The sequence below is a fragment of the Fulmarus glacialis genome, unplaced genomic scaffold (genome assembly GCF_000690835.1).
Source record: "Fulmarus glacialis isolate BGI_N327 unplaced genomic scaffold, ASM69083v1 scaffold15987, whole genome shotgun sequence".
NCBI classification, from domain to species: Eukaryota; Metazoa; Chordata; class Aves; order Procellariiformes; family Procellariidae; genus Fulmarus; species Fulmarus glacialis.
In genome coordinates, this window is record NW_009221405.1 from 1 (window position 1) to 14,837 (window position 14,837).

At 37.9% G+C, this 14,837-nt stretch overlaps 1 protein-coding gene across 1 annotated transcript in view; it reads right to left on the reverse strand.

The window, feature by feature from the left end:
- Positions 1–222: 222 nt before the first annotated feature.
- AOX1 (aldehyde oxidase 1) overlaps positions 223–14,837 on the reverse strand; it is a 34,137-nt gene continuing 19,522 nt past the window's right edge. The window contains exons 16-28 of the mRNA XM_009581112.1: positions 14,627–14,796; positions 13,160–13,286; positions 12,515–12,637; positions 11,254–11,350; positions 10,199–10,323; positions 8,583–8,716; positions 7,185–7,272; positions 6,060–6,146; positions 3,346–3,537; positions 2,814–3,041; positions 1,649–1,744; positions 812–940; positions 223–312 (exon numbers count right to left, since the gene is read on the reverse strand). Coding sequence (XP_009579407.1) covers positions 223–312; positions 812–940; positions 1,649–1,744; positions 2,814–3,041; positions 3,346–3,537; positions 6,060–6,146; positions 7,185–7,272; positions 8,583–8,716; positions 10,199–10,323; positions 11,254–11,350; positions 12,515–12,637; positions 13,160–13,286; positions 14,627–14,796 — 1,686 coding nt within the window. The remainder of the gene's footprint in view (positions 313–811; positions 941–1,648; positions 1,745–2,813; positions 3,042–3,345; positions 3,538–6,059; positions 6,147–7,184; positions 7,273–8,582; positions 8,717–10,198; positions 10,324–11,253; positions 11,351–12,514; positions 12,638–13,159; positions 13,287–14,626; positions 14,797–14,837) is intronic.

Here is a 14,837-nt window from a genome sequence, read left to right on the forward strand (position 1 = left end):
GCCTCCAAAGGTGACTTCACATATAGCTTTCCCTCATTTCCAACTAGATATGATCTGGGGATTGTTTCCCACATATCTAAACCAAATACCTACAGTCCATCTTTCTGGGAAATAACCTGTTTCTGCAGTTTTTAACTTCAGGATTATTAGGCCGAGCAGACTGATAGACTACAATACATATATCACAGTTTCTGCAAGCACACAAAACACATTTAGTAGGATTCACATGTCTTTTACCCAATCATTCCAGGTCCCTTTGGGGTTCTTGTTGATGATAGGCTGCAGGCGTTTCAGAAGAGTTTGGCAAGCATCCTGGTGAGAAGTCAGGAGAATATAACACAAAATTAACACAGATATATTTGGTACTATTCAAGATATGTTCTAGTTAGTACTTAATTAGTATATGCTTTACGGTCATTTTGGTTTGAAAAAGTACGGTAAGAGGTGTCATTTGAACTGCACAGACACAATCCTTATAAAGGGTTAAGTTACAAGGGCTGGAATCTGCATGAATCAGTAGATTTAGAACGGGAACAGGGTACAAGTTTTGTATGGGACTAGTTAGTTTGTTATATGAAACAAGGATTTTGTCAAACAAGCCTTTTGGGGAAAGCTCAGATCATATTGTGAAAACTCATAAGCACCATTACTGAGAAACTGTCAACAAGTCATGTTTCTTCTTGGCAATCTCCACTGGTATTACTGGTAATCTCAAACTTGATTTCTATGGGATCATTAATGCTTAAATTTTGGCAGGCATTAAATACCACGAGGGATAGGGTGTTTTGTTAAACTAAATACTACTATTTACCTTCACAGCCATGCCATTGACATCTGTCCCTGCAGATCCTGCTGAGGCACATGCATTAGGAACAGTTGTTGTGCTTGTTTCACAGAAGTGAATACATGACATGGGGATGTTCAATTCCCGGCTAGCAACCTGTTTCAGGAAGAACAACATATTCTTCTCTGTTTTAGAAACATTCTCAACACTCCAACAGTTCCCCAGTACTTGCTAGAAGTCAGTGATACCAGGAAAGATAAAGTGTTAGCAAGTCCTCTTCCAACCTCCAGCTGAAATCATTCTGCCCAGTTTGTCAGTACGAAGAAACAGAAAAGAAGGGCAATGTTTTAGCTGTACTCAAACTCTGGATTGAGGCTCTGGAGTCCAACATTCGGTTCCTGATTTTGCTGCTTATATCCTGAATAACTTAGGGCAAATTATGCAGGCCCAGATCCCAAGCTTTCATTGACTTGATAAATATCTTTACAGATCTGTCTCTCAATTATCCATTAAACAAATATGATCATAATAATATCATCTGGACTGTATACTAATGTGAATACTGACTTTTTTTACCATGGATTTTATGGAATCAGCCTCAGAAAATCTTATTTCTAATAAGCCTCTTCACATACCATTGGAAGAATAAAAACCAAACAACCTCTTCTTTTTCTTCTTGCTGTCTCTATGACTCTTAATGAAGGCATCTTTTCTTTCTAACTCTATCAATGCAAAGAAGCAGTGGCTATGCTGATAAAGAAACTGTCTTACTGGTACACTAACTAACCAAGAAGAAAACCTTCACACTGTTTATCTGCATGACAGATAAAGCACAAGGTAATATTTGTTCAGATCATTTGTTACCTGGATCATTTTTGTATGAATACCCTGCCCCATTTCAATTCCACCATGTGTCAGAAGCACAGACCCATCAGTATAAATATGAACCAGAGCAGCAGCCTAAAAAAGAAAAACAAAATCAAGATTAGATAGTGAGAAATGTGTTGTATACGGTAATGAATTGATGAATCAAAAAAGACAGACACAGTTTTGAAGTGTATTTCAATTTATCTGTTCAATGTTTTTGAATAGAAGGCAAAATTTGGAATGCTAGTCCCTGTTCTTTTTCTATAATGAACTTCAAAAGCAAAAGATACAAATCCTTGGAGGTCTGCTTTTTCTGTTGCTAGATCCTGAAATAAATCTACACCTGGCAACAGTATCTCAATGGTTCCAAAAGAAGCTGGAGGACCTCCCTCACTAGTGGCTTTACATGCAAATTGCTGCAAGTTCCATTTTCTCTCTCATTGATGTTTGGGAGCCTTTGGACACAGGGTTTTCAACTGCATGGGTTGGGCAGGCTGTCAGCATTAGACACAGGAGGAAGGTTCTGAATGAGGTTTTCCTTCTGGACTCAGTTGGAAGCAGCACTGTAGACTACAAAGACCCTGTGACTTTAGTCTTGAACAGAGACAGCCAGTTTGATACGATACAAGTCAGTCAATTAATTTTCAATTGATAAAACGCTGTCTATTCCAAAGCACTGGACACCTACATTAAAGACAATACACAGACCAAAAATACTACTGTCCTTCTTTTCTTCCTTAAACTTAGTCTTTGATGACATCAAAGGTCTAAGTCTTTAAGAACAGCATCCCATAGTGCCTCCATGGTCAGTCAGAGCTATTTCTAGAATGGATAACTTATCCAATGAACACTTTTCCATCAGTCTTCAAAAATTTTCACAAAAGCGTTCAACTCATCTATACCAATACCACATTACAAGTGATGGGACTGGCCTTTAAGTAGGCAGGGTCCAAGCTGCCTGGGTCCTGAAAACCAAACAACTTCGATCTCAGCTGGAAGAGGGCTAGAAGCTAGTGTAGCCTTCAGGGAACAACTATTAGGAGGATGATAGTTTTGCAGAGGTTGAAAGATAACACATTTTGTATCCTAAGGTATTTTGTATCCTAACTGTAATCTTCTATGGATAAAAAGCTTATCTCACTTATTCTTTAAAGAAACTAACCTGAGAAAGATAACGTGTGCCTAGTCCAAATGGAAACTTCATTGGTATGATGGCAATCCCCTTTTTCTTCCAGTAATTTTGTTTGTTAAATTCATTGACAGCTGTTTTTCGACTGTAGTATGCAGATTTCTCCATACATTCATTCCAACACCGAATTAAGTTTTGTGGATCAAGCTCTTGTTTGAAGTGTGTCTGCTTGTTCTCCTTATACATATTTATTTCCCTAACCTGAAATAATAAAATTAACAGTTATTACAAAATCCTGTTAAAGGCAGAATGACTATTTGGGGGGACTAGTAGACAACAAGAAGATTACTATATGTTTTTTGAACAATTACCAGTTTGGTTCCGTTTGTAAGAGCATGCTATTCATTCAACAATCAGACGTTGATTAAAAAAAAATCTGAATTTTAGTGCAAATTATGTTTGACTTAGAAAAGATTTGTTCAAACAGTTGAGCTAATCTAAAGAGTTTTAACTTTCCAACTGCATAGACTTCATTTCAGGAGAGAAGATGCCTTCATTTCATCACCTTTTCTGGTGATAAACCGGTTTTATCTGCAATTCCTGTTATCCAAGTTTCTGTCACCAGTGCTGACTGGGGAAAGCCAAACCCTCGGAATGCTGTGTTTGATGGTAAGTTTGTTTTGCAGGCATAAGCCCAGCATCTCAAGTTGGGAATCTTGTATGCATTGTCCATTTTTAATAAGGATACTTCTGCTACCTGAGATAGGGGACAAACAGGTATAGTTAAATGTCAGAACAGTGCTTCTTTCAAATTAACATTTAAATCTTCCTCATCTCATATAAAGACGTTAACTTGAGACAATTAGCTTTAAAATTGGGTTTCTGTCAATCACTGGTAGAAAGAATACTCTTATGCACACATACAGACTTTATTAATACATTTCTTATGCAGCATATTAGTTTTCAGTTCATTTTTGATATTCACAGAACACAGCTCATGTAGTAGTTAGTAGTAGTTGAGTGCTGGTCAGTAGTTAAGGATGTAACAGATACTTCATTTTACAACGGATTTTGCTCCTAATTTTTTCACAATGAGGTGGCAAAACACTGGAACAGGTTGCCCAGAGAGGTGGTAGATGCCCATCCCTGGAAACATTCAAGGTCAGGTTGGACGGGGCTCTGAGCAACCTGATCTAGTTGAAGATGTCCCTGCTCATTGCAGGGGGGTTGGACTAGATGACCTTTAAAGGTCCCTTCCACCCCAAACTATTCTATGATTCTACCTTGATATCAAAAGCCACACAGAACTAAAAATAGGCACATTAGATTTAAAGCAATAGGAGCTATGAAAGGAACTGAAGAAAGCATTCTGAATTATCACGTCCTATGGAAATTCACAGTTAAGGTTTAGTTCCACCAGAAAGCATACGTACTGCAGTCTACAGTGTCTTCTGGTTCTTATATTTTTCTTTTAGAGATTTCACATGACACATGCAAAACCACAAGAAAAGGAAAATCCCACATTAGATACCCCAAATTAGGCTCTATGAGTCAGTATCAAAATAAATAAGTTAAAAAATGTTTTGATGCCTCATGAAGAGGCCACTGGTTCTCTTCAATATTAAGTAGATTTCTCAGAATGGCAAATTTAAACCTGTATTCCTACTGTTCCCACTGAGCTTTAAACAATAAACTTCAAAACATTTCTGCATAGAAACAACTGAAGATAGTTTTGCTGTAATAACTATGCATATGAATAATGTCATATAATGCTACCTTTTCACTTGGAAATATAAGTTGAAATGTTATTTGCAGAATAATAAAAAAAAGAGTTCTATTTTGGGTTTTTTTTATTATGACAACAACTTTTATGGACTTCAGAGAAAGTATGTGTGTGAAGCTGATCAGCCTTAAGAGGGTTATTGATAAATCAGAGTTAATACAATGTATTGTTATAATACAACCCTTAGCTATGGCAAAGTTTCTTCCCAGAAATGTCTGTTCTAATCTTGATGCCATCACAGAGATTAAAACGTATTATTAATTGTTGACTGAACAATAACTAAGTTAAGCATATATTACTGGTATTCAACTCCCATGCTGAAAGACCAGTCTTTATTAGGATGAGTATCAAGCATCTTGGCTCTCTCTAGGGCTAAACTCCCATAGAATAAGGTCCTCTCTAAAGAAAGAATAAAACCCAAAATACTGTCTTGGGGACACACAGATAAGTCACACTGGCCAGAAAAAAAAACCTGGACTGTAAGTTTGGTAAAGCTTATAATTTTATTTCCTGTAAACCTATTTCTCCTTTTAAAAGTGTTGAATTATTAATGCTATACTAATAGAATCAAATGGAATCACACAGCTAGACCACTGGTTATTGATCTAATTAACTTAGGGAGTGATGTTAGAGAGTTAGGCTGTTATCACATGTGCTATTCCAGCTGCAGCTGAGTTGGCTGGAAAGGTTACTCAGTTGGTTATCACTGCCTCCAATTCGAGGTCCACCAGCTTAAGTGTACCATCGTAGAATTTCATCTTAAGGTGGTTCTGACATGTGATCTGCATTAATGTACATGCTTTTAATCATGGATTTTTTTCTAACCCAGCTTATTTTTCAGAACCAAGTTAGGCAGCAATAGCATGGGCAGTTACACTGACAGATTTCAGAGTGCAGAAAATACCCATAGGTGGGGCAATGACAAGCAGATGAGGGGTAGTAACCTCAACAAACTTTTCAGTTACAGCTAGAATAGCCTATGCAAACACAAATAGCTAGTGATTAATATTAAAGCAAGCAACATTTTATACTTTGCAGACCTATAAGTGAGGAACTGAGGTATACAGCACAATAAATGCAGACCCAGTACAGAAATGCATAGAGATAGTAACAGGACAACTATCACTATGAATTTTCTGAAGGCTAAGAAAGGTCTTCCCAGCCTTGTAGACATAAAGCTTTAGGCATGCACAAATGCAGGTACTATGTATTTTAAAAGGAATACATTGTTAGCTGACATGTTTATAATGGGAAAATAAGCCTGAGAAACCATTCATGAAATGAATGCATAGGAAAATATCAAAAAGTAGTATAGTGCTTCGCTGAACTGAATAAGGAAAGGTTAAACTACTATGTGTAGATTTTCCAACAACCCATAGTCCCTACATCAAAAGGCTATATGATTAACGATACATGTGCAAGGGAATTTGGCCTTCATCATTTTCCAGCTAACGATTCCTCCATGTTACAAGATTTGTCAGCTTATAAAATCTTACCAGGACAGATTCATCAGGGGTGCATCCTCCATTAATGTAATATTTGGTATCCACAGCTCTGATCCTACCATCATTCATGAAGCCAACCTAGAAGGATCAACAATAACCTATTTAGATTTTATAATTCATTCATTTCTTCAGTGCTTGTATATTTTGAAAAATAATGTAACCCACACAATTAGGGTCATACTGCACTATTAATTTCTGAGCAGCATTCACTGAAACTGTAGAAGGGCAAGAGAGAAAGAAAGCATGCTCCTAAAATATTAGCTTTCCCACCTGGCATCTGTGATCTGTATAGGTACGGCATATAACAAGCAACATCAGCCCACTGAGAAAGGAAGAAGCAGGGAAGTCCAGTGGCTTCCTGTGTATTGCCTGAGACGGCTGGTAAGTGTGTCATCTAGGAATGTTCACCATAGACAAAGTCAAATCCCACTCTGACTGTAAGAATAGCATCTGGCAGATGGAGTATGACATTTGTTTTTCTTAGTGAAGAAATGTTATCTTTATCTCACATCTCTCTTTTCACCTGTTGCCACTAATAGTTCCTGAATTCTCAACATGAGCTACAGCTCATTTTCAACTTAAGGGAAACATCTTATAAAACCTCTCTTACTTTACCTATGTAGTAGAGATGGAAAAGAAGGCAGAAATTGTGCTAATGAATACTTATGACTGATGACAGTGCGTGAGCAGGGAAGAGATTAATTTCCTCCATAGGGTGATTTTTCCTGTATGACACTGTTTCTGTGAAAAACTAGCTGCTCCTTTGTGTGAACCTAACCATATGGGCGGTTTAAAATAAACCTTTGCAGAAGAAGTCTGAGCTAGTTTGGCTTCCTGTTCCCAGAAAGACAGACAGAAAGAGCTACAAAAGGAAAAGGACATGAAGGGACTAGGAAAAAAAAAAAACAAAACAAAACCCTGCAGAGATTGATGCAGAAGCAGAGAAAGGCCTGTACAGCAACTTTATCTCTTGGTTTCTTGGCTAGCAGTTTTGTTTTAAAATTGAATTGATTATGCTCACTTTCATTAATAGAACAAATATTAACCAGTAACACTGAAATACTTATTCACAGAATATGGGCAGGTATTTTTTCACTGAATTCTTGTGGCACTCACTTTATATTTACCAACAAAAGGATGTCGACCACCAGTGATTAACATATCATCCCCTCGGCTCAGAATAAGACGGACTGCTCTGCTGGTTCTAAATCAACAAAAGAAAAGTCAAATTTCAGTCGAAACAAGAGATGTTATTAACAAGATAGCTATTCATCATGTATCCAGATCTAGCCACGCATATAAACATGCATTTAGATTAAACTTAACTTTAATAGGCTTAAATATATGCTTAAAGTTATGTCCAGAGCTCATATTTTTTTGTATTTACAATCATGTCAGAATTTTCATTTCATCTCTTGAAAGCCAACAAGATAACTCAGTGCAAACTTCTGAAGAAATTGTTATTTCAGTGTTAAGACTGAACTGTGTTAAGTGAGCTAACAGCAGTTAGCATTCAACCTTAAGCAAGAAATAGTCACCTCAGCTATTCAGAATCATACTGAAATAGGGTGCCTTTGAATAAAACCAAAACATGGATAATAATAAAAATATGAAAATTAATCTACAAATGCAAATACCATTTAAAATAGTCACTTTTGAAAAAATGGACATAAGATGTAAAATGAAGTCTTAACAATAAAAAAAGATTGTTTAAACCATAAAAAAAGATTATTTTTAGCATGGCCTGGTTAATCCAAAGCACAGATAACATGGCCAAAAATAATCAAGAGCAGTTTGTACAACAGTGACAGTAGTAACAAGAGAAATTGATTGAGTTAACCACTCAGATTACAAGATGATTTTGGCTAAGACAGGACGTAGCCTGATGTGCATTCTGCAGCAAATTAGTTATGTTTATAAAAGAGGTTACTATCCCCTGAGAGCTAATTGCCAATATTGTCCTGCCAAATTTGGAGGGTGGGGGATGGAGTTTTATCTGTTAAGGTTCCTAAACTAATTCAAGTAGTATCAGCAAACCCATAATATCTAATAGATTTAAGCTAATTTTGCCTGAAAGATGTTGGGGACTGAACTAGAACTACTTGTTCTTAAAAGCAGTTCCACTCATGAACTCTTCCTTGTGCATCCTGCTGTGCCAGTGAAGTTGGTTGGTTGGATGGTTAATGTAATGTTTTGAATGTACATACAAAGCCTCAGTAGTTAGGGACTGGTCCTTTTGAAATGCTCAATCATTTCAAGAATATTTCTAGCTTATGCTAATACCAATTTCTTCAAGTCCCATTAATTTAGTTGAGGCTAGAGCTGCTTAACATAAGCAGTCTAACAAAACAAAACAAAGAAATTGCACTGAACAGTCTTATGAAATGTAAACAGTCAGGATTTTATGACTTTTTGGCTAGCAACATTGGGAAAGGAGAAAGCATTTTAGCCAAAATGCAAAACTTGTTCACCCCATTTTCTCTTCACATGCCAATACACACATACCGCACTTACTTGTTTGCTGCCACTGCAGCAACTGATGCCAGTAAGCCAGCTTTCAGGAGTTTCCCACCAAAAGCTCCACCAACTCGTTTAACGTGGCACATGATCCTGTTGGCTGGAACACCTAAACTTGCAGCTACCATCTCCTGTAAAACCATTTTTAATCTTTTATGCCAACTCGAACTAAGCCTGAAAGTTGGGTTTGAAATAAAAACCTTTTCTAGAAAAGGGTTCCATAGATGTTACTAGTTTGTTTTTTTTTTTTAAATCAGATGAAAGTAATTTTTCCTTTACCCTAGGTTAAAAAGCAAGAAAAAGATAGCAACAAACACTCAGCAGTGTTCACATTTAAAATCTCTACCATGAAGACTATGAAATGGCCATGGACAGGAGTGAATAATACCCTTGGATTTCGTTACCTAAACAGTAAGAAGCTTCAGGTATAAGAAAAAGGGATTAGAATAGTTTTTATTATTTTTATTAGTAAGATAATAAATTTTATTTTAATTTTTAATTGAAATAAAATCATTTGTTTTTTAATAATCTAAAGTCTTGTTAGTGTCAGGAGTATTCTTGCTTCAGATAATTTTCTCAGACACAAAGTTCTTCATGCTTCTTGTCTATTGGCAACAGAATAATAATGGAAATGATAAAAGGAGCTGAACTGGGCTTTGAACACAAAATGCCAGTGCTGAGTCTGAAATACTATCAGTCTCATGCACCACAGCTATTGCTGTGTAGACTGTACAGTACGTCAGCGTTTGCTTTACTATTTACCATCATGAAAATGATCAGAGGGCTGGAACACCTCTTCCTATGAAGAAAGGCTGAGAGAGTTGGAGTTGTTCAGCCTGGAGAAGAGAAGGCTCCAGGGGGACTATTGTAGCCTTTCAATATATAAAGGGGGCTTATAAGAAACAGAAAGACTTTTTACCAACGCCTGTACTGACAGGACAAGGGGCAATGGTTTTAAAGAAAGAGGACAGGTTTAGACTGGACATAAGGAAGAAATTTTTTACAATGAGGGTGGTGAAACACTGGAACAGGTTGCCCAGAGAAGTTGGAGACGCCCCATCACTGGAAGCGTTCAAGGTCAGGTTGGACAGGGCTTTGAGAAACTTGAAAGATAACCCTGTCCATGGCAGGGGGGTTGGATTAGATGATCTTTAAAGGTTACTTCAAACCCAAACCATTCTACAATTATGATTTTGGCATGGAGCAGCAGTCTCACCTACAGCTATTAGTACAGCTATTAGAATTGATCTAACATTTAGCAGACTCTGACTCTGCAGGGTGCTGATTGTCCCTCACCCCAATGGAAAGCTAACAGGGATGGAGGAGTCTCAGCACTCCACAGGGAGTTTTTCATGCCTACAATAGTGGGGCATGAGATGCTTTGTTCAAAGGGAAATAAGTGACTTTTATTTCCTCCTTATTCTCACGGTGTAGCGGTCAGTGTTTATCAGGATACAGCAGTACTACAGAGCGGCTGTTGTTGTTGGATAATCCAGATGTACAATTTCATGTTCCTACTGCTTCTAAACTGTTAAGATGGATTTGGAAACCAAACTCAGAAGAGCTCTATTGTCGCAGGTTCAACCCCTTTCTCTGAGAATGCTCTGTATTACCTGAATAATTGCTGGGTGCTGTGTTGACACATACACATCCATTTCTTTATCCTCTCCTTTTGGAACAGCAAGCACACTCTGAGTCTCCATGTAAAAGTGTTCCTGTCCCCCAATGCGAATCTCCCCTGATCCAAAGAGAAAAACACAAGTGTTACTGAGGGAAAAGGACAGAAGAAATGAACCAGGAAGAACTAACTGCCCATCATCATGTAAATTATGGTAATCAGTGTCAAATCTTATGATGCTTCTTGTATGAAGGAGCCACATCTAAAATAAAAACAGATAAAACTCCTTGCAGGATTAAATTGGTGTTGTTCCAGTGGCATCAACAGAACTTGATTAATAGCGGAACAGTATTGCCTACAAGTGGTGACAATATTAAATAAAACATAGATAAATTAAACAAAGCATGGACATACTGGACCAGGTCAAGAAGGCGGCCACCAACATGGTCAAGGGGGCTGGACCATAGGATGTATCAGGAGAAGCTGAGAGAACTGGATTTATTCATCCATAAGAAAAGAGTTAAGGGGAGAGCTTATTGCTGTCTACAACTATCTAATAGGAGGGTGTAGACAAGAGCGAGCCAGACTGTTCTCATAGCTGCACAGTGGAAGGATAAGAGGCAATGAACACAAGGAATTCCAACTCGATATAAGAAAAAGAAGTTTCACCATGAAAGTGGTCAAACATTGGAAGAGGTGCCTACAGAGGCTGTGGAATCTCCATCTTTGGAGGTATTCAAAACCCGACTGGACATGGCCCTTAGTAACCTGCTCTAACTGCATCTGCTTTAAGCAGGAGGTTGGACTAGATGACCCCCTTCCAACCTAATTATTCTGTGATTCTGTTTCAATGACAGAGGATGCAGAAAGCTTGAATGTAGTAGCAGGACCACAAGACCACTAGGTTTAATCACACTTTCTCCCAGGTGACCAAAAGCTTTCTCAGGCCTAATGGCTATGTCGAAAAAAGGTAGAACTGGGACTTGAAGAACAGACAGACAAACCCAAATACTGACAACAACTTCTCACCAAATGTATTCTGCAGTTTACCTTCAATTATATTATCAACAGTTTCAAATGCCTGATCAACATTTCCGTGTTCTAATTTTCTTTTTGGCTCAAAGAACGAGTTGTGCTTTATAGCTTCCTGCAATGGAGAAAAAAAGAAATAGTTTTTAAAGGTATTTTAAAGGTTCTCAGCTTGTTGTGGCATTTTACTCTCAGCAGAAATACCATTCTCTTCAGAGATTTGAACCACCAGCTACCAAAGTCAATGAACAACTGTATTTCATCACTTTACTGTCATTGTTGATGAGTTTGTGTATTCAGTTCCAGCAATTCTTTCCTGATGTATCTTGTGTTACTGATGATAGCAGTTTCTGAAGGAAATGCAGTTTATTCAACCTGCTGTTCCCTCTCATACATCTAGCAAGTGACGAAGAGAGCATAAAATAAGAATGCAACCCCATCATCCAAAGAGTGATGCCATTAAGAGGGGAAGAAATCACAAGGACTAAGTAAAAGTAGAATCTATTTATTAAGTATGCCTTGCTTTATCTCTAGTAAGACTTCATTGGAGTTTCAAATGTAATGAAATATTGTAATATTTGCCAGTCTTTAAAAAGAGACTACTATTTTTATACCAGAAAGACTGTTTTGTTACACCCTACATGCATTGTAGAAACAAGCTGTAAAGTGACTACCAGAACTAATGCTGGTTCCCTGCAAATACGTCCTTAGTTCCTTACTTCCACTCATCCCATTAACCCAGCATAAGTCCATTTCCCCTATGACTCCCACATCACATTTCTAAAATGTTCTATATCCCTAACATCTTTCCCCTCACATTCCCCCAACACTTCCTACGTCTCAAACCTAACTTTGTTGGCTTGCTAGCCTGACAACAGATACAAAATGCTACAAATAATCAGGAGCTGATCGTTCAGCCAATATCACACATTGATTGACCAACTACCAGAAGAATTATGTACAACCAGTGTGCTCATTTCCTTTTCCTCACTGGGAACATTAAGACAGTTCTTCTTTTCTACTCTTATGTTTATTATTATGAAACTTATGGGACCTTACTACCTTTGAGACTGTTGCATATCTATCACAAGTGGTCAAAATTATCCAAATGGTTGAAAAGTTATTTATAGGGAGACTGATGGACGGATTAACTGGATGTTCATATTCACCTTGTTTCCTTAGAAAATCATGTTTAAAAAGCAAGTGAAGACTGTGAACGGGTTCTTCCATTAATCATATAGATAAAACAATAAAAAAGCAAGAGAAAAGATATTATTAGTACCTCAATTGTTAAGATCACTGGCTCCAGCACTTCATACTCTATCTTCACTTTTGCAGCTGCTTGTTTGGCATGAACATCTGAATCCGCAACCACAGCACAGACAATCTGACCCACACAAATCACCTGTAAAATACACATCACTTAATAGAACAGTGGATTGAGATCATTCCCACATGTGCTGCTGACATTCTTCTTTCATGTAACCACTATTCATGTTTCCTTTTTAGAATTTGAGGATCTTTGTATTTTTTAGATCATCCAGGAAGCTAACAAATTATTAGAAATACCAGTATAACTGGGGAATCAAGGAAAATACAGTATTCAAAAATGGATAAGTGATTTGGGAGCCTAACTTTCAATGAAATATAATCTTCCAACAACTCAGATGGTTTTGGGAGGTTTAATCTGTATTCTTCTTATTTATATATTTTTCTCTAGGCAGAATATAATGCACATCAGCTCTCTTGAAGTTGAAAAGGGAGTGGGAAAAAATTGTAAGAATTTACCTTGTTGTATGCCTAAAGTGATTCCCTGACATACACACATACAGCAACTCAAGAGTCAACAGGTAAAATTTCATTATAAAAATCTGAAGAATAACAGTAAAAATGAAGAAAATCAGTTTTAAAAAGATTGTAGTTATACCTTATTTCTTGCAAATATAATCTCTGGATCACTGGAGTAGTAAAACTCGTTTGTAGCTGGTACATCATGAGCTGTTATGATATCGAACACACCTGGTCCTTTTAGAGCCTCTGAGGTATCTATAGATCTGATTAGGACATGGGAAGAGAGGAGTATAATTCATGACTTTTACAAAGTGTTGCACAGAGGAAGGGAACACAATACAGAGGTATATTTCTTGTACTGCCAGGATCTGCTCATAGGTTCAGATATGTCTTTTCCTTCTATCTCTGGCATGTGAAAAAGTGCAGGTCAAAGGTAATTTAAAACTCTACTAACCTACTTCGTTTCTAGGAAATACTCTAGATGCAACAGGGAAATCATTGGCCCATTAGACTGCCTGAACTGCACTGACTTAATAAAAATCACTGCACAATTATGATGCTACAACTGCAACTTTTTAAGACCTCACAGCCTACACAGATATCAAACTGATACAAATAAGCATCTAAAAATGGAGAGTTCATGTAGAGAATTATAATAAAAATGGCAAGACCAGTATAAATGGAGAATGAATGGGAATGTGTGGGTGTAGAAGGATCAGAAAGAATGGCAGAAGGTCTATAAGAATGGCATGTTTTGATAGCACCTAGTTTAGCAGGTCATCAAGATCCCAGCACATCTACAGGCCTGTTCTCTGGACACCCAGAGCAGAAGACAAAGGAGAGTGAATAAATCCTACTGAATCACGGAGATGGGGGTGATGTCAGCTCCTTGACGGTACCAAAAAGCACATCCAAACCCAGCATACTATCACCAACCTAAGAATAAGCCGGGAAATATGACAAGGACCCTGCAGCTAGCAGCCCCAGTCCACTCTGTCATCAAATTAATCCTGACCAGACCAGCTGGATACATGTCTTGGTGCCTGAATGCTGGGCAGACAACTTGGATATGTGCATTTGGGCGCCTGAATGTTGAACAAACTGCTAGAACAGGTGTATCTTGGCAGTGCAAAAACATAAGTGAAAAGAGTTTTCTTTCAAAATAAAATCCTCTTCCAATCTTCCTCCCCTATAAGGCCTCATATGAGCTTTGCTCCCTTGTTGCTGCAGTGTTGCAACACTATTTCCTACATTTAGAACAATTTTCTTTTTTCGTAATAGAGTTGAGATTTCAAAGCTACATTGGTGAAGCTGAGTTTCGGTGCCTGCTTGCACTGCTCAGCACTTTGTGAGGGTACCTAGGCTAGCTCTAGGCTGGCTCATGGACCAGAAACAGTTCAACCTTATTAGTACAGTAATATGGAGGGAGACACTTCAATCCAAATAAAGCCTTCTACTAGAGTGACAATATTGCTTCCAACACCTGAGCCAATGCAGGTATCAGGCATGCTGTTCTGTATACACGTAACTCATTAGTCTGCTCTAAAAATCTCAGACAGCAGTTCATAGTAACACTTTCTTCAGACACACTTTGAACACTTACATAATCTTAGCATGAGCTCTGGAACTAGTGATGACAGCCAGGAAGAGCTCCCCATCCACAGAAGGAAGGTCATCAATGTAAACTGCTTCACCAGTGGCATGCTTAATTCCAGACTGGTGCATAATGGGCCGTCCTACCGGATCCTGGGGAGACTGACTCGGCTCTATGTCCTGTACAGTCAAAAATACAGCCCCCCCCATCCCCAAACAGT